Source organism: Rhincodon typus, chromosome 1 (assembly GCF_021869965.1).
Source record: "Rhincodon typus isolate 14 chromosome 1, sRhiTyp1.1, whole genome shotgun sequence".
In the NCBI taxonomy this organism is placed as follows: domain Eukaryota; kingdom Metazoa; phylum Chordata; class Chondrichthyes; order Orectolobiformes; family Rhincodontidae; genus Rhincodon; species Rhincodon typus.
Genome location: NC_063332.1, coordinates 143,869,319 through 143,894,696, shown reverse-complemented (window position 1 = coordinate 143,894,696; position 25,378 = coordinate 143,869,319). Strand labels below are relative to the sequence as shown.

The following is a 25,378-nucleotide window of genomic DNA, read 5'->3' as shown; positions in this document are numbered from 1 at the left end:
ACAGCTTGTATTTATAGAACACCTTTAACGCAAGCGAACATCTTAAGACACTTCAAGGATGCACATCAACACTGAGTCAAAGATAACATTAGCGGTGACTAAAGCAGGTTACATTTATTTAAAATTTATTCTCATAGGTGGATATTTCTGGCAAGACCAGCATTTGTTACCCATTACTGAATGCCCTTTAACAGAGTGCTCACTAGGCCATTTCAGTTAAGAGTCAACGACATTGCTGGGTGGGACTGGAGTCTCTTGTATACGCAGAACAGGCAAGGATGACAGATTTTCTTTACAAAAGGACATTACCGAACCAGATGGTTTTTAGACAATGATAGTTGATGATTAAGATCATTGTTTGAGACTAACTTTCCATTCCAGATTTATTAACTGAATTTAAAATTCTTCAGCTGCAATGATGGGTTTTTAATCCAAGTTCCCAGAGCATTAGCCAGGGCCTCTAAATTGTTAGTCCAGTGACATAACTATTAAGTTTTCAGGATGTTCTTAAAAGACAGAGAGAAAGGTCAAGAGGCTGAGAATTTGACCAAGGCACTTCTAGAGATTAGCGTCTGGACAGCTGAAGGAAGTAACACAAAGGTGGGGAAGGAGTAAGGGATGCAATAAAGGTCAGACTTGAGCAGAGTTCTTGGAAGTTTGAAGTGTAGAGATGCAAGACTGCAATGCAATTTAAATATAATAATAGATTTTAAAACGTCAGCAATGATAGATCAGGGACGATTGGAGGAATGGGTGCATAGGATTTGTAGAACACAGGCAGTAGTGTTGCATGTATTCATAGTCACAGAGGTGGAAAATGTAATGACAGCAATGGGTTATAGACAGGTTGGTAAAGTTCACTAATAAATGGTTTTTCACTTCTCAGATAAGACTCTGAACTCTCACAAAGAATGGCACTCAGGTCAAGTATTAGAGTGAATCAGTCAGTGCCTATGAAATCTTTTACCAAGGAATCAGTCCCTTCTGTAGTTAAGGGTAGGAAAAAGTAGAAGAAGAAAGTAGATGATAAAGATTTCCCATGATCTTGGCCATTAGTTAAAATTGCAGGAGAAGCAGGATACAACTCTCTGGAATCACTTAGTTTCATTAGTAAATTGATTCTACCTGCTATCTCATGGATTCATTTTGCTGGAATCAACATTACCTTGCTGTGAAAATTGCAATTTAAGCTGCGCAGCTAGTTGGAAAGACATGTACTATGGATGTATATACCATGTAACATGTAGTGTAGTATTGTGTGAATAAATGGCTGTACATATCCATTCTTCCAAAGTTGTATGAAAAGTTATCAACACTGCTAATGTTTATATGCCTGTATGCTAATAACGATACATGACTTTTTCAATTTTAGGAATGGAGATGTGTAAATAGGTTGGTGTTGTGAAGAGGAAGTGTCAAGGTGATAATGAAACAACAGTGTTCATAATCAGAACAATGGAATCACAACATTATCTGTGCAGTGACTAATAGATGCAATTGATTGCTTTGCAATCATATATCATAAATGACTAAACTCCTGTGAAGACAGAAAAGGTGAAAGACAATATATATCTAGGAAATAGATCAGTGTCAAATGGTGCTAGATGATCAACCTTAATAAGCAACATGGTTTTCAGTTAAGCACCCAGTTATAAACACGAAAAGAAACCAATTACAGAAGTAAAAAACTCACCATGCTGTTTCTGTTTAGGATTGTACATTTTCCACCACCTGAATATGAGAAATCCATCCTGGATTCTAACAAAGTAAATACACATATATAATGAAAATTGTGAAAGGCAGTACTATTAAAACTGTAGTTCAAACTATAATATGTGGAACTTCTGCATAATGCATAAAAATAATTTTCTTGCAACATAAATGCTATAGTTTCAGTTATTTCAATAAGCCTATTACAGCTAATGTAGAAGCAGCAAGTTTCAACAAGCAATTTCAGGAATTAAGCAAGGAAGAACAATAGGATATCAATAAGCAACAGCGATAGTGACAATAGTAAATCAAATCAAAATTCAAAAAAAGAAAAATTTTATTTAATTGATAGATGCAGATTAATTGCCTCCCAATTAAGCCTTGTGCAGATTTCAAATATCTCCCTGTAGATAGCACAAAGTGTCTGCATCAGATGTTTGGGAACGATTAGCTCAAATTAGGTCTGTACAGGGACCAAGAGTTAACAGTAAACTAGCCAGAAAACGGCATATTTGTCATGCATAATCAAAAAAAAAGTCAAATTCTATCGGGTACCAATGGACATGCAGAATTTCCTAACCCGTCAAGGAAAAGGAGACATTGTTGTGCCTACTTGACTGTCACATTTATGTGGGAGGTCCACAACAGATCAGTTATTGTCACTCCAAGGAACTGGACACTCTCAACCCTCTCCAGCTGACCTTTGTTGATGTAGATAAGGGCATGTCTTCCTGCTTTCTTCCTGAAGTCAATGATCAGTTCTTTTGTTTTATCAACATTGAGAGAGAGGTTGTTATCATCGCACCATGATACCAAGCACTTTATCTCCTCCCTGTATTCTGACACGTCATTGTTTGATATCCATCCTACAATAGTACTGGTTGTCAGCAAACTTGTAAATGCAAGTTGTTTGGAATTTGGCTACTGTCGTGGTGTACGGGGAGTACAGCAGGGGGCGGAGAACACATCCTTGTGGGGCACCAGGATTGAATTTTATCATGGAGGAGGTGCTGTTGTCTATCTTCACTGAATGCAGTCTGTGGGTCAGGAAGCTTGCAGAGGACGGAGCCAAGACTTAGGTTACGGAGTTTTGAGATTAGTCTGAAAGGGATTATGGTGTTGAAGGCAGAGCTGTAGTCAACGAGTAGGAACCTGACATGGGTGTCTTTGTTACCAGATGTTCCAGGGATGAGTTTAGGGCTAGGGAAATGGTGTCCGCTGTGGACCTGTCTTGCTGGTAGGTAAATTGCAGGGAATCGAGACAGGCTGGGAGACTAGAGTTGATGTGAACCATGACCTGCCTCTCGAAGCATTTTGAGATTATGGAAATCAGAGCCATTGGGCGGTAGTCACTCAGGCATGTTGCGTGTATTGTCTTTGGTACTGAGATGATTGTGGTCTTCCTGAAGCAGGTGAGGACTTCGGCTTGTAGCAAGGAGGGTTTGAAGATGTCAATGAATACCTCCACCAGCTAGTCTGCACAGGATCTAAGTGCACGAATGGGGACTCTGTCCGGGCCCTTCACTTTCCTCTGGTTGACTCTCAGGAAGGCCGATCTGATGTCTGCAGCGGTGACAGAGGGAACAGATGGGTCCGGAGCTGTCAGAGCAGGTGACACTGCGCCGCTAGCATTCTGCTTGAACCGGGCATAGAAAGCACCGAGTGCATCAGGGAGGGCTGCATTTTTGTCTGCTATCTTGCTCTGCTTCATTTTGTATCCTGTTCAGCTATGTAGGCTTTGCCACAAGCAGTGGGTGTCCATATGATTGGTTTAGGCCTCTAACTTGGTCTGGTTCTGCCTCTTGGCATCTCTGATGGCTTTGGGGAGGTTGTACCTGGATTTTCTGTATAGGTCTGGGTCATCTGACTTCAGAGCCACACACCTGGTCTTCCGTAGGCAGTGGATTTCCCAGTTACTCCAAGATTTCCAGTTGGGGAACACCCGATTGACATCTTTGGCATGCAGTCCTCCACGCATTTGCTAATGAAGTCCGTGACAGTGGTATCGTACTCGTCTAGGTTGTCCACTGAGTTCTTGAATATGGTCCAGTCCACCAAATCCAAGCAGTCCCAGAGAAGGTCTATAGCTGCCTCAGACAGCATTGTACTGCTTTCAGTGAAGGATCTCCCACTTCAGCCTTTGCTTCTAAGCCGGGAGGAGGAACACAGCGTTGTGATCTGATTTTCCGAAGTGTGGTCAAAGTATGGAGCAGTAGGCATCTTCAATGGTTGTGAAGCACTGGTCAAGGATGTTCGGTCCTCTCGTGGGGCAGGAGACATGTTGGTGGTATTTTAGCAGCATCTTCTTGAGGTTGGCCTGGTTGAAGTCGCTGGACACTATGAATAACGCTTCGGGGAATTTCGTCTCCAGAGAGTTTGTAGTGGTATAAAATTTCATCCAAACATTCTTCACTTCTGCATGGGTTGGTATATAGACTGCTGTCAGGATGGCAGAGGTGAACTGTGCTGAAGGTAAACCGACAATGCCATTAGCAAGAAAATTCCAGGATTATGATCCAACAATATTGAAGGAACGGTGTTATATTTCGGTGATATATCTTCCGGTGCAAGATGGCGGTGGCATAACAGGGCTACGTGCAGGCTTTTGCCCAGGGCCCATCCAATCCCATGTGCTTTCTTTCCTTGGTTTATGTATCTTTGCCTCTGCTCTTTTCTATTGCTTTATGTTCTTCTCCTTTTGGTTTTTCTTCTTCTTTTCTGTGGCGAGTTGGTCAGCAGCATCAGCATGGCAGTGAAAGCGGGCCACACGCAGAGTGGCAGACGTGGCTTCTCCCTGCCATCAGAGGCAGTAGCAGCGGCAGTGAGGATGTTCTCCTGGTGTTCGGGTCCAAAGGTAGTAGTAGCAAGGTTGTACTCACAGCGTTCGGGGCTGACGGCAGCAACAGCAAGGTTGTTCTCCCTGCATCAGAGCTGGTAGCAGCACCGAGGTCATTCTCCCAGCTTTTAGGGCCAGTGGCAGCAGCAAAGCTCCTCCAGCGATCGGGGATGGCAGCAGGGGACTCTTCAAGATGGCAGTGCCAGCAAGGTGACATCTGCAGTCGAAGCAGGACTCATGGCCCATCAGCAGCCTGGTCTAGCAGCAGAGCTAGGGACTCTCGCTTGCAGGGAGACTGTGGTTTCAGTGGTGTCAGTGAAGTGGGCCCAACAGCGAAGAGATGGCGCCTGAAGTGGGGCGACTCCCATGTTCGTGAATGCCAGCAAAGACTGGGTCAGAAAGACTGATATTCCAAACATTTTACTTTTTTATTTTTCTGATTTATTCCTATGACCAGTCATGCTAGACTGCTTATTTATTTATTTTCTAATTTTTTTTTTGTTTCCTAAGAACTTGATCTTAAACATCTGTATCTACATACCTTTGAACCCAAGATGGTGCTGTAATGCGGCAACTGTAAACTTTTCACTGTCCTTAATAGAGTACATGTGACAATAAAGCTCATTCAAATCAATTCAATTCAATTCTTTCCAACTCAGCATGGTGAGTGGCTTGGAGGAAACTGGTGGTGGTGTTTCCATGTATCTGCTACCCTTGTCCTACTCAATGGAAATGGTTATGGGTTTGGAAGGTGCTGTCTAAGAAGCCTTGGTGAATTTCTGAAATGTATCTTGTAAATGGAACACACCGCTACTACTGAACATTGGTGGTGGAGGGAGTGGATGGTTTGGATATGGTCCAAGGCTTGCTGCATTTTACACGGACTGCTTCAGTATCTTAGGAGTCTTCAATGGTGCTGAAAATAGAGAGATCATTGGTCAACATCCACACTTCTGACCTTATGATAGAGGGAAGGTCATTGATGAAGCAGGTGAAGATGCTTGGACCTAGGGCCATACACTGAGGATCTCCTGCAGAGGTATCCAGAAGCGGAGGTGACTGACCTCCAACAACCATAACCATCTTCTGATGTGCTACGTTTGGCTCTAACCAATGGAGAGTTTGTCCCCCATTCCCATTAATTCCAGTTTAGCTAGGGCTCCTTGATGCAGCACTTGGTCAAATGCAACCTCAATGTCAAAGGCAGTTACCCTCACCTCACCTCTAGAATTTAGCTCCTTTGTCCATGTTTGTTTCACAGCTGTAATGAGGCCAGGAGCTGAATGGCCCTGGTGGAACCTAAACAGGGCATTTGTGAGCAGGTTGTTACAAAGCAGATGCTACTTGATATCATCAACAGTGCTATCTTCCATCATTTTATTGATCATTGGGGTGGTAATGTGACTGGGTTAGACTTGTCCTTTTTTTTGCATTTCAGATATACCACATGGTCGTTGGGTAGATGCTGGCTTTGCAGTTTTGCTGGAACAGCTTGGCTAGGGGTGCAGCAAGTCCTAAACCTGAAGTCTTCAGTATTATCACCGTAATACTGTCAGGGCCCATAGGCTTTGCAATGCCTCCAACCATTTCTTGATACTATGTGGAATGAATTGAACTGACTGAAGACTGGCATCTGTGATGCTGAGGACCTTTACACGAGGCCATCTACAACACAGCCACATCAAAATTGCAATAACAGAAAATTAAGAACTAAGTCCTACCTTTTCTAAAGAAAAGAAAGCTAAGTCATAAGCATTTAAGCAGTATTTCCTAATTTGCATTCTGTATGGGTAAATTTCTGTAAACAATGTCAAGGCGCAGATTACTTTTAACCCAAGTTCTATCTTTCAATACACACTGGCAAAACTTAGAGGAAATTTATGCTAGAATTGCTTAGCTTTCAATTCTATGAATCAGTTCCTACCTGATCGACACATCTTCATTAATATAATATATTTCACGAAACATGACCTTTCCGGACAGTACAGAGAATGAAAATGAACCTATTGGAAAGGCAGATAATTAATCTGCTTATCTGATACAGCAGCATCAAAGACTTGTTGAATCGAATATGAAGAAACAAAATTTCGTTCTGAGCTCAGAGGCTAAATGGCTCAGGTTTGAATAACAATACTTCATTGAAAACCTTTACATGTTGTGTAGTGAAGTTTTGTACAGTTTCATAAATAAAAATTGATTGGAAGCCAGGATAGAATATATGTAAATTAATATTCTGAAAATGCTACTTACATTCTTTTGCATTTTATCAGCTTCTGCACAATGCAGGAAATTAGAATATTTTCAATGAAATATAAATCAATCAATTTGTTCTGACTCTGATATGGAACTAAAACACATTAATTCTTCTTCTGACTAAATCCTCAAAATAAGTCTCAATGCAGGTGAAGAGTGAAATTTAAAAAAAAAAAAAAAAAAACACTTACCAATGTGGACATATCCATTTTTGTAGAGCCTGTTCAGAACCAAAGTCAGTATCAATCCTAAATTACGGGAATTGTAGTAAGTCAGATAAATGATCCATCCACATGATAGGATTGTGGCTGCAAAGAAAGAGCTTGCATTAATCAAGTACCTCAGCAAATCACTCAGTTTTTTTTCTATCCAATGAATTACAATTTGAAATGTGTAGGAGATGATTGCACGCAAAAAAAAATCAAACAATGGCTTCAGAGACCATTTAACAGTCCCCCAATACTGCCACCTAAAACAGGAATGATTCTCTGCCCAGCCGATTGAACTGCCAAAAAGGTCTTAAACGGATATAGCAGCCATCAGTTTGCTCTTTGGTAAATAAAAAAAATTCAAGAAAACAAGCAGATTACAACAATACACATATTATAAAAGTGGGGGATTACTTAGCTGAGCTGGCTGGGCGACTGGTTTGCAATGTAAAGTGACGCAAACAGCCCGAGTTCATTTCGGCACCAGCTGAGGTTACTATGAAGGACTCTCCTTCTCAACCTCTCCCGTTGCCCGAGGCATGACAACCTTCAGGTTAAAACACTACTAGTCCTCTCTCTCTAATTACAGGGCAGTCCTATGATCTGGTAAGACTATGGGCGTCTTTACACTTTACCTTATAAATACAAGATGTATCAACATTTTGACATGCAAACTTAAGAAAACATTAATAGAAAGCAGAGTAATTTCCTGCAGAGATTATTTTTATCATCAAATCTCAATTCTTCCTTAAATTTATACCTTAATCCAACCTTACAAGAGTTTGGGACTATCAAAGTAAGTTTAGAAACCAGGAAAACAAAGTCAAACTTTGACAGGTGATCCATTACTGATGAAAAGAAGCATGCACACCCTGTAAACGAGCAAAAAACCTAAGGGTCATGCACATCTTTCCTGTCCAGAGGGGTTACTTCTGGAATGAGAAACTTATTAAATAGTTTTATAGATTGGGGAAGGCAAAATATTAGAACAGTGATATCAGAAATTCAACAGCTGCAGAGTACTAAATATGGGAAACACAAGAAAAAGGAAGTGGAAAAAAAAAGCATAACTGACTCACTACTCGTGCTCCAATTTACTTCATGAAACATACATGATGGTGTTGCCACGAGACAAGTAGCATTACATTCACACTTTCCTGAATTTGCAATGACCAATTTACACAATGACCTGCAAAGACTTGTTATTCAACCTGCCGACACACCACTTACACTATTTGTTTTTAATTTTTGACACTCTTAATTACCTGGAATTATCTTACCATTATCTCTTTACCTATAAATTCTGTGCCTGTGCACTTCCTTCCACTTCACTTGATGAAGCAGTAGCACTCCGAAAGCTTGTGATTTCAAATAAACCTGTTGGACTATAACTTGGTATCGTGTGACTTCTGACTTTGCCCATCTTAGTACAACACCAGCACCTCCACATCATTTAAACAGCTACTATAACAAAGTTCACCAACCTGCAGTAACCATTTTCTCTCCATAAGTGTTGCTGTACCTGCTAAACCTTTCCAATTTTTCTTTTTTTTAAAATCTCAGTTGCTCTTTATTTAATATTCGGAACTAAATCCTGGCAGGGTCATTTATCATGGTGGGCATCACCCCTTAGCCCAATTTTATCATTGCCCCTCCCCCCATTGTCTTTTGCATTGTACCCTCCATCCCCACACCATATGAAAACACCAATCTAACTCTTGGAATACGGAAAGGGATCAAAAATAAAACAGTGGACAAAAACGATAAGACAATAGAACCATAGTTCTAAAAATACAAAAGCAAACTTTGCTCGTTCATAAAATTACCTCAATCAGAAATCAAAATCAACAGGCTGACCAAATATGCTACATTTATTAAATCAACAGACTTCCAGAATGCAATTGTAATGCAGTAAAACATGAATATATTGTGTGCATATTTCAATGCAGCTGTAAATTTAAACAGTAACCTCAAGAACATCACAATGCAGAAACATGTTTCAGTCCCGGACCTAGATGGCTGCTAGATAACATCCAGATGATTGAAGTTCAAAACAAAATTAATTCTCACAAACTGGATTACATATACAAATCCTTCAATGCAACAAGTCTGGATTATTCCAGGGCACTGTTAATGACTAATTTTAGTAGTCCAATTCACTAACAGAAACTGGAGGGAAAAGAAAACTGGACTGTCATTCTTCCCACTGATTTTCAGATAGCCAAATCATGGGTCAAGAATTCCTAGTTGTACGCATGGGTTGTACCTTACCTACAGTGGTAACCTGTATGCGTTTGGTTTTCAAATTCAAAATTCATGTGTCTCACCACTTTATCCCTTTCTTCTTTGGGCAGGGGCTAAAATGGGGGTTAAAATAGGTTCAACATGTAGCAATTTCTGGATGCAAGATCTTGAACTCCAGCATTACCAGCAGCAACCATCCTCAGTATTTTTGTCATGTCTGGTGATTACCTGAAATCAGTTTTCACTCAATTTAAATATGTAGATAAGAAGACTCTCTCTATTTTAGGACCATTCAATGAAATGCAACAAAAAAAAAGTTTCTACCAGTTCAACAGCATTTAACCACTGATCTTTAATAAACTGCTTAAGACAGCTAAAGAAGTAGCAGAGAAAGCTTTTTATTTCCCGTCCTGTGGAGTGTGGAGGAGCAAAAGTCCTCCTCCAGATTCCAAATTTGACTAGCCAAATTGGAAATAGCCCATACTCAGCCCTCCTGCATTACACTCCGTCATGTATTGGAACTTATGGTTGTCCTCGAAAAGAGGAAGAATCCTCATCTTCCATTTCCATGCTTCCCACAATACAATCTCCAGGTTACACTAAACTGTTTACTGGTTCTTCTAATCTATATGTTTCTGTCATTGTGCTTGGTTCCACAGGAAATGAGAGGCCCCATATCCACATTGTCTCTACCTCTCCAACTGTCTACTTTTCTTCACCCAGCCCTTCACCTTCTCCCAGAGAACCAGCCCTCTCACCATCTCCCTTTCACTATCCCAAATTTTGTCAAACTTAAGTTGCCTCAGTTGCTATGTATTACTTCCCCCTGTCCTCTTCACCACCTGGTTACTGCTAAGTGACTTCTAGTTCTCTCTGGCTGTAGGAGGTAGCAGCAAGAGAGAGTGAAGGTGAATCTTACAAAAGCCCAAAGTTTAAAAGTCTCTTTCCACAGCCGAGGAATCACATGCCTCACTTTGGCAAGACTAACAACAGAACACCATGAGCCATATACCCCTATGGAGGAAAAATGGTGTTTCCAATCTACACCATGCAAGCAGAAATTTTATCATTGTAGATTGATTGGACAGACGCCTAAATGCGGCAACGTATTTTGTCACAAATTGGTTGACTACAAACATTCCCTTATAGTACCACTCTCATTGCAGAAGAGACAACTGGTGGTGTTTTAATCAGAGGGTCACCACGCCTCAGGCATGGGGAAGAGATTGAGAAGAGAGAGCCATTCATGATAATCTTAGCTGATTGGTAATTAAACCCACCACTGTTGCTGCTGTCATCACACTGCATCACAAATCAGCCAACAGAACTACCCAACCACCTGTAAATAAATTCCTTTTGAGGGTAACAATGAGACAAATACCATTCTCCCCTCCCACTACCAAAATAAACACACAAAGGGAAAATTCAGAAAAGAAATCCATCAAATTACTACAACAGCAGACAGCCTCATAACCAGAAATATTTCACTAGTGGTAGAAACAATAAATTAACTTGCGAACTATTGCATTTAAACAGATGAAATACACCTGAAAAGAAAGATTAAAAACACTTTCAATAACTGTAAGTACTCACCAACAAACAGCCAAACAACATTAGAATTGTGCTCCGTAAGAAAACCTTCCAAATCAGTAAGGGATGGGACAATGCTCTCATTTTCTCTTGAATGGTGATCCATTTTCACTTTAAATTGGAGCTGTGGGTGAGAAAAAGAATACATTAAAAAATTCCATACCAGTTTTGTTGAGTTGAATTAAATAAAAAGCAACTGTTCTGGAACTGAGCACCTGCTTTATGTATTTATGAGATGAGAAAATAAAGTGTTCATTTACGAATACTTGTATACATCATTACAATGTAGAAGTACCTGTAGTTTCAAATATTGCCCAGAAGCTAGAGTTAACGGTGGCCTTACTAAAGATATTTAATTACCAACGGGTAATTTCATACAATAAGATCACAATAATGACAACATTGATAATTATTCAGAACACTATATATACATGGTATGGCTATTCCCAAACTAATTCTGCATGCTGCTCAATTAGGCTTGGTAGAGGAGAGAGCTTCTGATGGACAGTGAAAATATAGACTGTATATCTTAATTCCAAAGGGAATGAAAGATGAGAGCTCAAGGGTGTTAGAATCGCTACAGAGATCAACCACTTAAGATATTAAAAGTGACCAATGCAGAGAATGGCATGGCATGATTTCATATGTGAACACTTTTACCATATCAAACTAAAATCAACATGGACTAAACATTATTTAGTAGACAAATAATATACTAAACTACAGAAAAGATACTCCCTAAGAATTTCCAAACAGAATTGAAAACTCCATGCCATATTTGTACATTACAGTGTCCTCACAGCATAAATGTACACTTGGTGCTTAAAGTCCCAAGTTCCTCCCAGTTATAACAAGATCTCTTCCCCCTCCCCCACCAAGGTGAATCTTCCGGTGTCCTTTTAAACAAAGTTCCCTTCACCCAATCTAATGTGTATTCTCAAAATGTACTTCCTCTGGCAACCCATTGGTCATTATTAGAATTCCACAAGATTCATTTCAGCAAATAACCCTCACCTGCATTCTGGTGACTAAACAAGAATAGTTCTTTTTTTCCCTGCCTGGCATAGCAGCACTGGTTGAGAGTCTTCTTTCCCAAATCTTTGATAGAGTCTATGAATTTGGGCATAGCAAAGCCAACTGTCTCCTTTGTGTCCAGGTATTAACATTTGGACCTTACTTAAATTTTGAGTTTACATTTCAATACAAGCAGGTCATAAGACTACAAGATATAAGGCCGAATGGCCCAATTCTGCTCCTTTGAATCTGCTCCATCATTTGATCATGGTTGATATATGTTTCTCAACTCCATTCATAGATACATACAGAACAGAAAAGGCTCTTCGGCCCAACGAGTCTGCACCAACATAACCACCACTAAAAGTGCACTAATCCCAATTTCCTGCACATGTCCCATATCCTCAATCAAGGAGAACAGCTGTTGTCTATTCACCTTATCCATACCACTCACTCACTCACTCAATCTTTTACTCCACAAACATGTCCTCCTCAGTCTTCCCTGCTGTGAAGAACAACAAAAATCCACGCCTATCATTATAGATCAATTTCACCATCTCAGGCAACATCCTGGTGAACCTGCTCTGTGCTTCCTACCAATCTGGTGGTCGTCTGCAAATTTTCTTAACATTCCCCCTACATTTTCATCTTTTTCATTTCTGTACATAACAAACAATAAGGATCCTAGTACTGATCCATGTGGTATACCACTGGACATCAGCCTCCACCAACTCAGATAGCCTTCTACCACTACCCTGTGTGTCCTATTTCTAATCCAGTTTCTGATACATCTCACCATGTTTCCCTCAGTTCCATATGCTTTAACCTTCTCAAATCAGTCTCCGACGTGGGACCTTGTCAAAAGCTTTACTAACGTCCATATAAACTACATCAACTGAACTCCCCTCATCAACACACGATCCCATTTTCAAAAAATTCAAGTGGGTACTGAGCTCCTTCAGAATTTTCTCCAATAGTTTCCCTACCACTGATGTGAGACTCACTGGCCTGTAATTTCCTGGCTCATTTCGACCCTTCTTAAAAAAAAATGGAACCACATTTGCTGTCCTCCAGTCCTCTGGCCAGAGAGGAATTAAAAATTTCTCAGAGCCCCTGCAATTTTCTGCCTCACCTCCCACAGTAGCCTGGGATGCAATTCATCCAGGCCTGGGGACTTGTCGGCTTTTAAACCCGACAGAGCATCCAATATCTCTCTATTCCACATGTCAAACTGTGCAAGTTCCTCACAGTCACTTTTCCTGAATTCGGTACCTACGTTCTCTTTTTTCAGAAGGAAGACCGGAGAGAAGTATTCATTCAACACCCTTCCAATATTCTGTGGCTTCACACACAGGTTGCCCCCTTGGTCCATAATGGACTCTACTCTTTCCCTGGTTAACCTCTTCCCTTTAACGTATTTATCTATTCATTCCCGTGCTTTCTCCCCATAACCTTGATCCCCTTACTAATCGAGAACCTCACTTGGAGATAGCAAGAACTACAGATGCTGGAGTCAGAGTCAATACAGTGTGGAGCTGGAGGAACACAGGTCAGGCAGCATCAGAGGAGCAGGAGAGTCAACATTTCAGATCGGGACCCTTCATCTGGACTAGTGGAGGGTCCCGATCCGAAACGTCGATTCTCCTGCTCCTCTGATGCTGCCTGACCTGCTGTGTTGCCAGCTCCACTGTTAGAACCGCTCTCTCTGTCTTAAATTTACCCAATGACTTGACTCCACAGCCTTCTGCATCAGAGTTCCACAGATTAACTACCCTCTGGCTGAAGAAATTCCTCCTCTTCGCAGTTCCAAAAGGTCTTCCCTTCACTCCGAGGCCTTCCCTTCCTAATCTCTTATTATTGGAAACATCTTCTCCACATCCACTCCATCCAGGCCTCTCCATTTTCTGTAAATTTCAATCAGATCCCTCCTCAACCTTCTAACCTCCATCGTGTACAGACCCAGAGGCCTCAGCCACTCCTCATGACTAGCTCTTCATCCCCTGGATCATTCTTGTAAATCTCCTCTGGACTCCCAACAAGGCCAGCAGATCTTTCCTTCGAAACGGGGCCCAAAACTGTTCACAATATTCCAAATGCTGTCTGACCAAAGCCTCAGCAGTTCATCTCTACTCATATTCTAGCTCTCTTGAAATTAATGCTAACACTGCACTCGCCACCTGAACCTGCATGTTAACTTGAAGAGAATCCTGAGCTAGGGCACCCTGTCCCTTTGTGCTTCAGATTTCCAAAGCCTTTCACCATTTGAAACTAGTCTGTGCCTCTGTTCTTTCTACCAAAGTGCATAACTTCACACTTTCCCATATTGTATTCCATCTGCCACGTCTTTGCCCACTCTCCGAGCCTGTTCAAGTCCTTCTGCAGCCTTCCCATTTCCTCAACACTATCTGTCCCCCTACCTAGCTTTGTGTTATCTGCAAACAATGCCCTCAGTTTCTTTGTCCAGACTGTTAACATATAATGTGAATACTTGCAGTCCCAACACTGACCCCTGCAAACTCCACTAGTTACTGGTTGCCATCCTGGAAAACACCCCTTTATCACATGGATTTGCCTCAAGGACAATGACATTTACTGTGGATTCTCTACCACAGAAGGCTGTGCAGGCCAAGTCACAGGAGTTTAGGAAAATGAGAGATGATGTCATTGAAATATAGATGATTCTTAAGAGGCTCGACAGGGTAAATGCTGAGGGGATACTTTCCCTCATGGAAGAGTCTCAGAACAAAGGGGTACCAATTTAAGATGGAGATGAAAACAAATTTCTTCTCTCAGATAGTTGAGTGTCTTTGGAACACCTTGCCACAAAGAGCTGTGGAACAGAGTCCTTGTGTATATTTAAGGCTGAGATAGATGGATTCCTTTGCTGATCAAGAATCTATGTTACTGGGAAATGCAGGAAATTGGATAGGAGGAATGTCAGATCAGCCATGATTCTACTGAATTGGGGAGTAGGGTCCAGGGGCTGAATGGCCTACTCCTGTTCCTATTTATTAAATTTATGGAAATACGGTTGCAAGTTAGTCATGGTCATGAGCTACTTGAGCAAAGCCATAAAGGTCTTCTGAAATGATAAAGGACACGGGAACAAGAGGAGCAGTGCCTTATTGATTAAAGATACAGTCAATACATTAATATGAAAGGATATAGGTGAGGGAATGCAAATCAGCAAGGAACAGTCTAAAACAAAGGAATAAGAAAGCAATTTAAACTGTAATAACACAGAAGCAGAACACACTACTTCAGACATTAGAGGCTCATAGCAAAAGCAAAACATTTATTATAATAGAAGGATTTGATTTTCATATAGATATGAAGAACAGAACAGCTCAGATTAGAAAGTGAGTGAACATTTTGCATTCCAAATAGTTTTCTGGAGAAGAACCAAGAGGAGGACAGACCACACTGCAATCAGTAATGACTAACGAGATACACGTAGTTAATAGTCTGACAAAGATCATAATATGGCTGTCTTCAATATTAGATTTTAAAAAAAGGAGAAACTTGAGACAGTTACTAAAGTAACAAAATTTGGTCAGACTAAATTTAATGGGATTAGACACAGCAACTTGGTTTTACCTGTTAACGAGTAAAACCACAGCAGACTGGGAGATGGTAAAATAAAAAGCTCAATATCAATGGCAATTTACACGTTAAAAAGGTATACTGTTTATCAAGTAAAACTGCCACAGTTGACAAAAGAGATGAGAAAACATGAAACATGAAACTGAAGAAAGTGCATATACAAATTCAAAAAATAGACAAGATTCAGGAGGTTGGTGACAGATATGAAGAACAGAAAGGAAGACAATAAAGATGGTCAGAAGGGCAAAAAGAGATACTTGCAAAGGATAGCAAGATTAGCAAAAGGATGTTATACTTGAAGAGAAAGGGTATGCATAGATAACGTGGGCCTTTTAAAAACAAATGCTGAAAATAAGGGTCACCGAAACCAAAACATTAACTCTGATTTCTCTTCAGATGCTGCCAGACCTGAAACTTTTCCAGCAATTTCTGTTTTTGTTGCTGAAAGTTGATAGCCTTGTCGAGTAATTACTTTGTGTCAGTCTTTGTGCTAGAGGAAAAGAACACCTGGAATTTCAGATGAACTAATAAATCAAGGATTGGAACTGACCAATGTCACCATATATAAGAAAGCATATCTGTTTGAAAGATGAGTTAAGGGATAGAAGACAGCAAGCATACTGCATACAAATTCAAAATTAGAAGAGAGTCCCTCACAGATTTCTTCTGTGGTTTGAACTATTTTCTAAATTTGTTAATGGCTCACGTAACATAACAGAGAGGCAAACAACAACTTTTCCAAACACATAAGGATAGCCACTGTAAATAGTAATATACAGAAGTATAAAATTGTAAAGAGATGTTGATAGATTGTGAGCTGGCAAAACAGCAGATCTTTTTCAAGCAGGCAATAAGACAATATATTTTGAACCAATAAAAAGACAGATCAGAGCACTTTTTCAGGATGGTATGAAGCAGGAACAGCAGAGATCCCTAAATATCTCAGAATGGCAGAACCCCAAGCTGCAGCAGTCAGTTATTTAAAAAATACAAATGGAATGTCAACAGTTGCGTACAAGGATGGGAGTATACACAGGAAGAAGATTTGCCTCATCCAAAGCTGGTCCAAACCTACAGTACAGCAGTGAACACACACTTTAGCTCAGGTTTAGCAGCTACCAGGGTTCAAAGAGTTGAATTATGATGGGAAATTACAAAAACGACACACACATTTTATGGAATAACGAATTTTAGGGATAATTTGATTGCTGTGTGTTTTTTTTTAGGTATTTGAGAAGAATAGTTAGGATAGACAGAAGCTCTTCAGAGCACTTCCACATCTATTATTCAAATATTTTCAGTTAAGCTAATAGCAACCTTTAATTAGCATTTTTCATAACTGTTGAAAATTATTCCTCCCCTTTTATTTTACAAATTTTTTGCAGATTATCTATTTAAACTAAAAGAAACTTCATGAAGATGTTTTATTCAATTGGTTATTTTAACAGTCTGCAGCCTCCGTTTTTAAAAATCATGATTAATATTTTTTCTCCCAGAAGCAATACCATCTTTCCAATAAACTGGACCAGAACCCAGACAAAATGCTTGCAAAGAAACAGGTCATCCACCAAGATTCATTTAATAAACAGGAATGTTAACAGTGTTCTGTTCCACTGCAATAATTGTATTTAAATACTGAAAAAAAAAAGTTAAATTGTGAGGCAATTAGATGGAAAGTAAACTTTTCCCAATATAGCTTCCCTGTACTGGCAACCCTCAAATCAGATCTCTCCTCTCTTGGGCCAGTCAGGCATTATCACCATATATACAGAACAACTCCATGGGGAAATATTAGAAGGCACTGCTTCATTTGAGTTTGACAGCATAACCACAATCATTTAATCATATGAAACTACACTATCAGCTGTAAAAAGTGCTGAAGCAAAATTTTCAAATATTGAACAGTTCTCTGCTTATGGAACAAAAATTGAAATTGCTGCAAAAGCTCAGTGGGTCTGGCAGCAGCTGTGGAGAGAAATCAGAGCTAACATTTCGGGTCCAGTGACCCTTCCTCAGAACTCATTTTGAGGAAGGACCAATCGAGGATTCTGGGGAAACCAATATGGTGGATGGGAAAAAAAAAAATTGTGGCTGCAAGAGCTCCTCCTTTTTGGAGGCATTTTCAGTATTGGAGCTGATTTCCTCGAATTCTAGGAGTAGTAATTACTGTTTTATAAGCTTTTGCATCGTTGTGGAACTTTGGGGAAAAAAGATCAAAACAACAGCACTTTAAAAAAGGAGGAAGACAAACAAAGGCAGTGGCAGCGACCACATCGGAAGTCATTCAAATGAAGATAGAAACTTACATGCTGTGTGATCCAGCACTGAATCTGCTCAGCCACTGCCTCTGCTGTTTGGTTTCAAGTATCACTGGACGTCGGAGTTCACCTAAGAAAAATTAACTAATGGCAAAATTCACAGCTGACCTTGGAGAAAGCAGCATGGCAGGGCTCACAGCACAGGAGCAGCCAAGTGGCTTTTTAAAGCGTAACCTTACCACTTATTTTGTTACGCTACAACAGTGGATTCTTCTTTAATTATATGTTGTATTGAGATCTGTCTCTTGATTAAACTTTGAAAATATAAAACTTAGGTACTAAGTTAGCCTGGAGCAGTGTTTTTCAGAGGTTGGTGCATATATAGAATGAGCTGGCAGAGGAATTACAATTACGATTACAATATTTAAAAGGCATCTGATTGGGTATATGTATAGGAAGGGTTTAGAGGGGTATGGGCAAATGGGACTAGATTAATCTAGGATATCTGGCCAGTGAGGACAAGTTGGACTGAAGAGTCTGTTTCCCTGCTTTACACCTCTATGACCCGCAACATTAACTCTGATTTTTCTCCACAGATGCTGCCAGACCTGCTGAGTTTTTCCAGCAATTTCTGTTTCTGATTTACAGCACCTGCAGTTCTTTCAGCACTTTTTTCTCTGCTTATAACAGCCAAACAGGCACACACCCCAAACGTGAGGATCTCAATACACTGAGTTGTATGAAACATTGGAGAAACAAGATTTAAGTACACTGACTGCTTTAAAATCCAAGTAAGGAAGGAGGAATTGGTTCCTTTTTTTCAACCTCCCCAGTTGGCTGCAAATACTTATGATATTTTTAACATGAGGTTATACCTCATGGTTAAAATGTAATTAAAACGTAATGTAATTTACTGCAGCAATAAAGACCCAAATAGGGGCGGCACAGTGGCTCAGTGGTTAGCACCACTGCCTCACAGCGCCAGGGACCCGGGTTCGATTCCACCCTCGGGCGACTGTCTGTGTGGAGTTTGCAAATTCTCCCCGTGTCTGCATGGGTTTCCTCCGGGTGCTCTGGTTTCCTCCCACAGTTCAAAGATGTGCATGCTAGATGCATTGGCCACGCTAAATTGCCCATAGTGTTCAGGGATGTGTAGATTTGGTGGGTTATAGCGGGGTGGGTCTGGGTGGGATGCTCTGAGGTTCGGTGTGGACTGGTTGGGCCAAAGGGCCTGTTTCCACACTGTAGGGATTCTATGATTCTATGAATTCAAGGTTTGCCTGAATGAAGGAAATATTAATGGTATTACCTACTAACCCTGAGAAAAACAACAAGCACACATCCTCATGCACATTGCCTCGAGGTGGTCCCATACATTCAGGTACAAAAAAAAACTGAAAAAAAGGATCATTACCAGTACAAAAGAAAAATATAATTTCAAAATCTAAAAGCTGTTCTGCAGGTGCAAAGTTTTAGCCTCAGACCACATTTCTTTATTTGGTGCTTTGGATCATCAACATTAGTGATTACTTCAGTTATCTTTTATGTTCTGGATGTTCTTTTTTTAAAATTAATATTGCCACTGGGCATTTTATTCTTCAAAAGGCAGACAGGGCACTTTCTCCAGCTGGTTCTAGCTCGGCAGTCAAAATCCATCTTCTCTTCTGCCACAAGGAGCTGCTTGAAATACAACTTTGCTTGTGTATTTCCATGTCTGAGTTCATCGTCTCCATGCTTCATAATTCCAGGTGATTTTTTCATCCCCAGCATTCAAGCATTCTCGCAAAGGTATAAACAAAAATACGAGATGAGGGCCTTTTTGCACCTCAGTTGGGGTTGGGGGTGATTTTCCTGGCTGCTTTCATTGCCAATGGATCAACTTCAATTTGACTTTCTGTTGTCTAACCCATGTTGAAACTTGATCGCTTACGGTCAGGTGATGCTTTTAGCCATTTTAAGTCAGTATTTTTGGTTCATTTTCAAACCATTTTAGCCAACGCAGCTCCCAGGTGCTAAACCAGATAATGAAGATTTTAAAAAATCAAATCGACCATACTTTATATCATGATAGTACATACAGAAGTTTCAACATCAGAGAATGACAGAGCTCAACAACACAAGTTATATGTTTAACCAGCATTGCAAAAATTTTTATACATAGAAGTTTATTTTTGCAGGGAAATCTTTTATGAGTATCAGGGTTTTTTTCCTCTCTCCCTGCCCTGGTTCCAACACCGCTTCCCTTCAACAATCTGAACAGAAGAATTCACATACTATAACAGCGAGTAGTTGCAGTCAAATATTCCCTGCACTTCCAAGACCTTAAAATGTGTTTTCTTTAAAATTACTATTTATTATGTCTCAAGTAGAGTTGATGCTGACAAACACCTGCCCTTAACGTTCCTCACACACTTAGGTGGGTGGTGAAAGGCAGTTGTTAATGATTGCATGATACAAGTGCTAAGAATGAAGAAGATGCACATAAGCAAGCAGTTGAGTAGAAGAGAACTCAATTCACCTACTGAGAAGCATATACTGCAAGTTTTAAATTTGCAAATCTGCTATATCCACTGCAGTGTCAGAGGCTAGATTTAATTGCAAGTAAATTGGCTATCTCACCCGTCTTTTTCTGTTTCCAATATTATTCACGTACACGGCTGGATTCAATGTTTGAATTTGACCTGACTAATCCTAACTTCAACAATGATGCAGCAGATATTTTCATTATTAGGTTTAGAATTATAATTAAATTTTGATGGTAACAGTCAAGAGCAAGTATTTTTACATTTCAATTTGTAATGTTGTTCGATCACACACATACTTCAGAAGCAGATTATGATTAGAGAAACCTACTGATAGAATACTTATGGTTGCTGTATCGATAAAAGGAGCATTGCATATCGTTTTAAACTAGGAACAGCTATAAAATAGAGTACATAGAGGTTATTACAAGTTATAGTAAAAGAAGTGAAATAGTGCAAATGCTGTGTGTCTGAAATTAAAACATAAAATACTGGAAAATCCCAGCAAGTTTACTAACATCTCTGGAGACAGAAAAAATTAACAGTTTGGGCTGATGATCTGTCATCATAACTGTTTTTTAGCAATATGGCACAAATAACAACTATAAATCGCCCAGGATGCCTGTACTACTCAAAAGCAATAATAAAAAAAGGTTCAGTCCTTATTACTAAGAAGTATAATAGAATGTCAGCAACATGATTGCTGGGGTAACTGATGCTGTTGAGCACCAACATTCCTTCTAATACCTTTTCACAGTGCTTGACTGATTCAGTTAAGTATGCAGGCTTTTCTGATTGTTTCTGCAGGGATGGTAACTTAAAAGGGGCCAATTCAAACTACACAATAATTTTCAGGTTGCAGCACGACCACCCAACTCAGAGACACTGCTTAGCTCTAGATTTCACAGAGTGCATCAACAGGCGAGAAAAATAGAAAATCATTACAGTTAAATCTCCATTTATCATTGCATCATTACGTTGTTTCACTTTAACTTAGCTTCAGTGATTTAATTAGACCGGCATCCTCGTTTAGCACCGAGTTTAGTGTTAGCGTTGTTTCAGGCAGGTCTGAAATAGGGCTGAGACCCCCAATCAGGAATATTTTGAAGAAGGTTCTCCCACTGTTTAAGCTACCCACTTGCTGTCAGCCCTCTGAGATGTGGTATCCTCAATTCCCAACCGACCGTCTCACTGGCAAATCTCTGGCTTCCAGCTTTCCTTTCTCCCTTCCACCACCACCAAATCTTTACTCTCACCACTCCCACTCTCAAACACACACACTTGTTAATTCAATCTCGTGAAACCTCATAATTAGCAAGGGTGCAAGAGATGAACAGAGACATACAAGAGAAGGCGGGTCAATTGGAGTCAGGGAGCAGGAGGTTTGGAGAGCATAATGGTGGGGAAGAGGATGAATCAGCAAGCCCAAAAGGCCATAAGTCAGATGCTTTACAGCAAGGAAATGATTTAGGGGGTGGGAGAAGTGGCAAGTCAAAGGGTCGACAGCAAGAAGGTGGGTCAGGGAGCAGGAGAGGCTGCAAATCAAGAGGGTGGAAAGAGGAAAGCTCCGCAGTAACTGCGAGTGTCAGAGGGCAGGAGACGTGCCAAGTGAGGGACTGAGGAATCAGGATCAGCAGCGATTAGGATGTTAACAGAAAATTACCACACTGTACTTCTTTTATATTCTTAACCTTATTTTGTTTTAGAAAGTTATTTCATTTGCCAATATATTTAGTGAAGCATTTCAACCTACAGAGTATGATGTTTTCATATTTATTTATTCCTGAAGAGTAAAGTCCTACAGAGCCTGACAACAGCTTTTACATTGGTTTTAATGAGGAAAATTTTTGTTCTGCTTAAAACCATTCACTTAAAATTTTATTTTTCAGAAACACAACTACAACTTTAAATAAGGACTTGCTGTATGAGTATTCAATACATTATGCACTGTTCGTATTCAATGTGGAAATAGTTACGCACGAATAAATGGCCTGAACAACGTAGTCTTAGCATTAAAAAAAACTATAGCTTTAATAACAATGTCACAAAGAATGAACCAAAGTATCTAAAAATCTGAAGAAAACTCAAAAGGTTTACTTGAAAGGAATATTTCAAAATTCCTGTTGATATAATTGTCAATATTATGAATAATAAGAAATACCCTTAAAAATTTACTGGTCAAATACATCCCCATCCCTGCAAAAATCAATCTCTAATTAAATTTTGATAACAGCACCAATGCAAGCTAAATGATGCAATTTAAATGAGATGCAGAAATGAAGATGTGTGCTAACCGTAAACAAACCTTTCAAAGTAGCGGGACCTTGTTGAAGACTGGTAAAATCATATACAATCTTTGGCTTTATAAATAGTAGCAGAGAGTATATAAGCAAGGAAGTTACATTAATCCTTTTTAAGTTACTAGTTAGCGAGCAATTCTTTAGGAAGGATATCAACACTTTAAGAGGTGTTCAGCAAACATACTAGCATGACATCAAGAATGCAAGACTTTTTGTATAGAGAAACTAGATAAGTTGGTGATATTTTCTTTTTAGTAGATCATGTTAGGTAGATTTAATAAAGCTGTTGAATATCAAAATGGATTCTGCTATAGTAAAGAAGTTTCCAGTACTTTTTTCAATGTCAGTGTAGTCAATAAGCAGAGGACACAAATTTAAAATATCTCTGGTTCTTTTAGACAGTTGAGATTAGAGGCTTTTTGTTTAATACAGCAGGCATCCAGTTCTAAAGAAGGATGACAAGACTTGAGACATTAACTTTTTTCTTTCCACAGATGCTGCAAGACTTGCTAAATTTCTCCAGCAATTTCTGTTTTTACTTGCTGAGAGGGTGATAGTACAGGGATCAAATTATTATTTTTTTTCAAAAGCTCTTCTTCAGAAAGCAGAGTACAAGAGCACAGCTATCTCACAGAGTTGCAGGTTAGCACAGACGAACCTGTGAAGGGGAGCGGCATTGCCACGAAGGAACCCGACAATAAGGATGGGAAGTATAAAATTGATGCATTCTTCAACCAGGAACAAATGTAGGTCGGGGTAATGGGTGATGTACTAACAACAGAAGGGCACGTACATCCCAGCAAATTCCTACCTACGACACCACAACAATTTATCAGCAGGTTCTTTTCAGCCATGTTTATACCCTCTCTGTGAGCAAAGACTTACCGTTCCATGCTGTATATAAAAGGAAGGTTGCCTCTAGGTATTTTGTGCATCCATAAGGAAAAACAAAAAAAACTTCATTGCATCATTAGTAGCGAGAAATGGCTTCTCAGCTTTGAAATTAGATTTCTTATAAAGGCACTTAGGATCAATATAAGAAGGTTAAGATAGAGAAAATACAGTATGAAGAATACTTCCAGATATGCCAGTATTGTATACCAAGGCTCATGGGTGAGAGGCAAGGTTTGGACAAAAGTCAGGAGTGCATTTTTTTAAATCAACAGTTAAAGCAAGTGAGCACAGTTTAACACAAGGATGTATCAAGTACAGTGTAATACCAATACAGAAGCACACCGGAAAAAAATAGATGAAAAGAAATGAAATTGTCCCTCTGAATCTATCCTGTGACTCCCCTCGGCCTTCAACAGCTGTTTCAAACCAGGAATTTGGAAGAAATCATTCACAATCTGGCTTGCCTGATGTGTGCACGAAGGAAACAAGGGGAAGAAAGAAAATAGCTTAAAAAGGGAAAGTCTTCAGTTTTAGTAATTAACAACAAAATTAAAAATTCAGCATCTATTGTAATATTAGCAAGGCTTTCCGCACAAAAGATAACACATTCAAAAAGCAGATGGTTTGCATCAATTAGTAAAGCTAATGTAACATAAAAGATTCTGCAGTAGCACACAGAAAAAGGCAATTAACCATTCAAGTTTCAGTTCCTTGTATCTTTAAAATCATTTTGAAGGTTGCCAAAAATATTCTTACGGGAGTAGATAATTCGAGATACACACCTACATTGTAGTTACATTTTATTGGCTCTCCACACTGCAGAAAGGTCTAAAATCTTAAACTAGTTTTTCACAAGGTATATATTACAAAACAAAATCTTCCCTCCCATGACAAGCATTCTCCTCCAAAATTAATGCTGCTGCCAACAAAATTAAAAAGTCATTCTCCAGTACCAAGCTACATTTAAAAAAATGCTGTCTTCAAACTCAAACTATAAACAAAAACATTTAATGTGTGTTCATCCCATCCTCCGAATATTTGAAAAAAACTCTCGAAGTCCTTCATCATATCAGATTGCTCCAATATATGCAAAAACAAGGTTCCAACACAAGACAAACATTGAATTTCAAAACATTAAAGGGTATATATAAACATAAGACATAAAAACATGAATTTGAAGTGAAAATAAAATGGAAATTATCAGAATTCAGAGAGACCCAGATGTCCCCAAACATGAACATCAGAAAGCTAGTACGGAAGTATCTAAGAATTTAATACAAAGGACTGAAATACATTAAAAAAGAAGTATTCTTATACATTGTATAACGTTATGGAGACAGATTTACTATTATTTTGTGGGCTTCATTTTGCAAGATTGTAGATACTTGGTTTGAGCTTGCAAAAGGGTCAATGAAAGAACTTTGAAACTTTTTAACAAACCATTTCTTGGTAGTTTTAAGTCTTGTGGATAAGTGCTTGCTTACTGGAAACGTCGTGCCCCGGTTTATGACTGTCAGATTCCAGTTTCTACTTCAGATATTGTTTGGAGTAGTTGGGGAGAGATCTGCTGAAAGAAAGAAGATTCCCAACTCAGCTTTCTTTTTCTGGGAAAAAGAAACGTTGTTGTGGGTCCAGTGTGGTAACTGCAGCCCTAGTCAAACTGGTTTCGCAGGAGAATCCTCCAAAAGAGTTTGCTGATATTTCTCAAACAACAGCATTTGCAAAGGTCCTCAAAGACAACATCTGGCTTTGTGTGCCAGAATGTCCAACGGATTGCCATCCGGGCATCTCAAAGCTTAACTTTTTGTCTTCAAGTGCTAAGAACTAAGATTTTTACACCCCAAGTGTTGTTTTAAGTGAATCTTTGCAGAAATAAACATTGTTTTTTTTTGAGATAACAAGGTGTAGAGCTGGATGAACACAGTAGGCCAAGCAGCATCATAGG

The 25,378-nt window shown here is 39.5% G+C and overlaps 1 protein-coding gene across 1 annotated transcript in view; it reads right to left on the bottom strand.

Moving 5' to 3' along the window:
* kiaa1109 (KIAA1109 ortholog) overlaps positions 1 to 25,378 on the bottom strand; it is a 433,631-nt gene that overhangs the window by 385,503 nt on the left and 22,750 nt on the right. Inside the window, exons 5-9 of the mRNA XM_048608993.1 lie at positions 24,918 to 24,997; positions 10,846 to 10,966; positions 6,991 to 7,107; positions 6,471 to 6,549; positions 1,694 to 1,758 (exon numbers count right to left, since the gene is read on the bottom strand). Coding sequence (XP_048464950.1) covers positions 1,694 to 1,758; positions 6,471 to 6,549; positions 6,991 to 7,107; positions 10,846 to 10,948 — 364 coding nt within the window. The 5' untranslated portion in view covers positions 10,949 to 10,966; positions 24,918 to 24,997. The remainder of the gene's footprint in view (positions 1 to 1,693; positions 1,759 to 6,470; positions 6,550 to 6,990; positions 7,108 to 10,845; positions 10,967 to 24,917; positions 24,998 to 25,378) is intronic.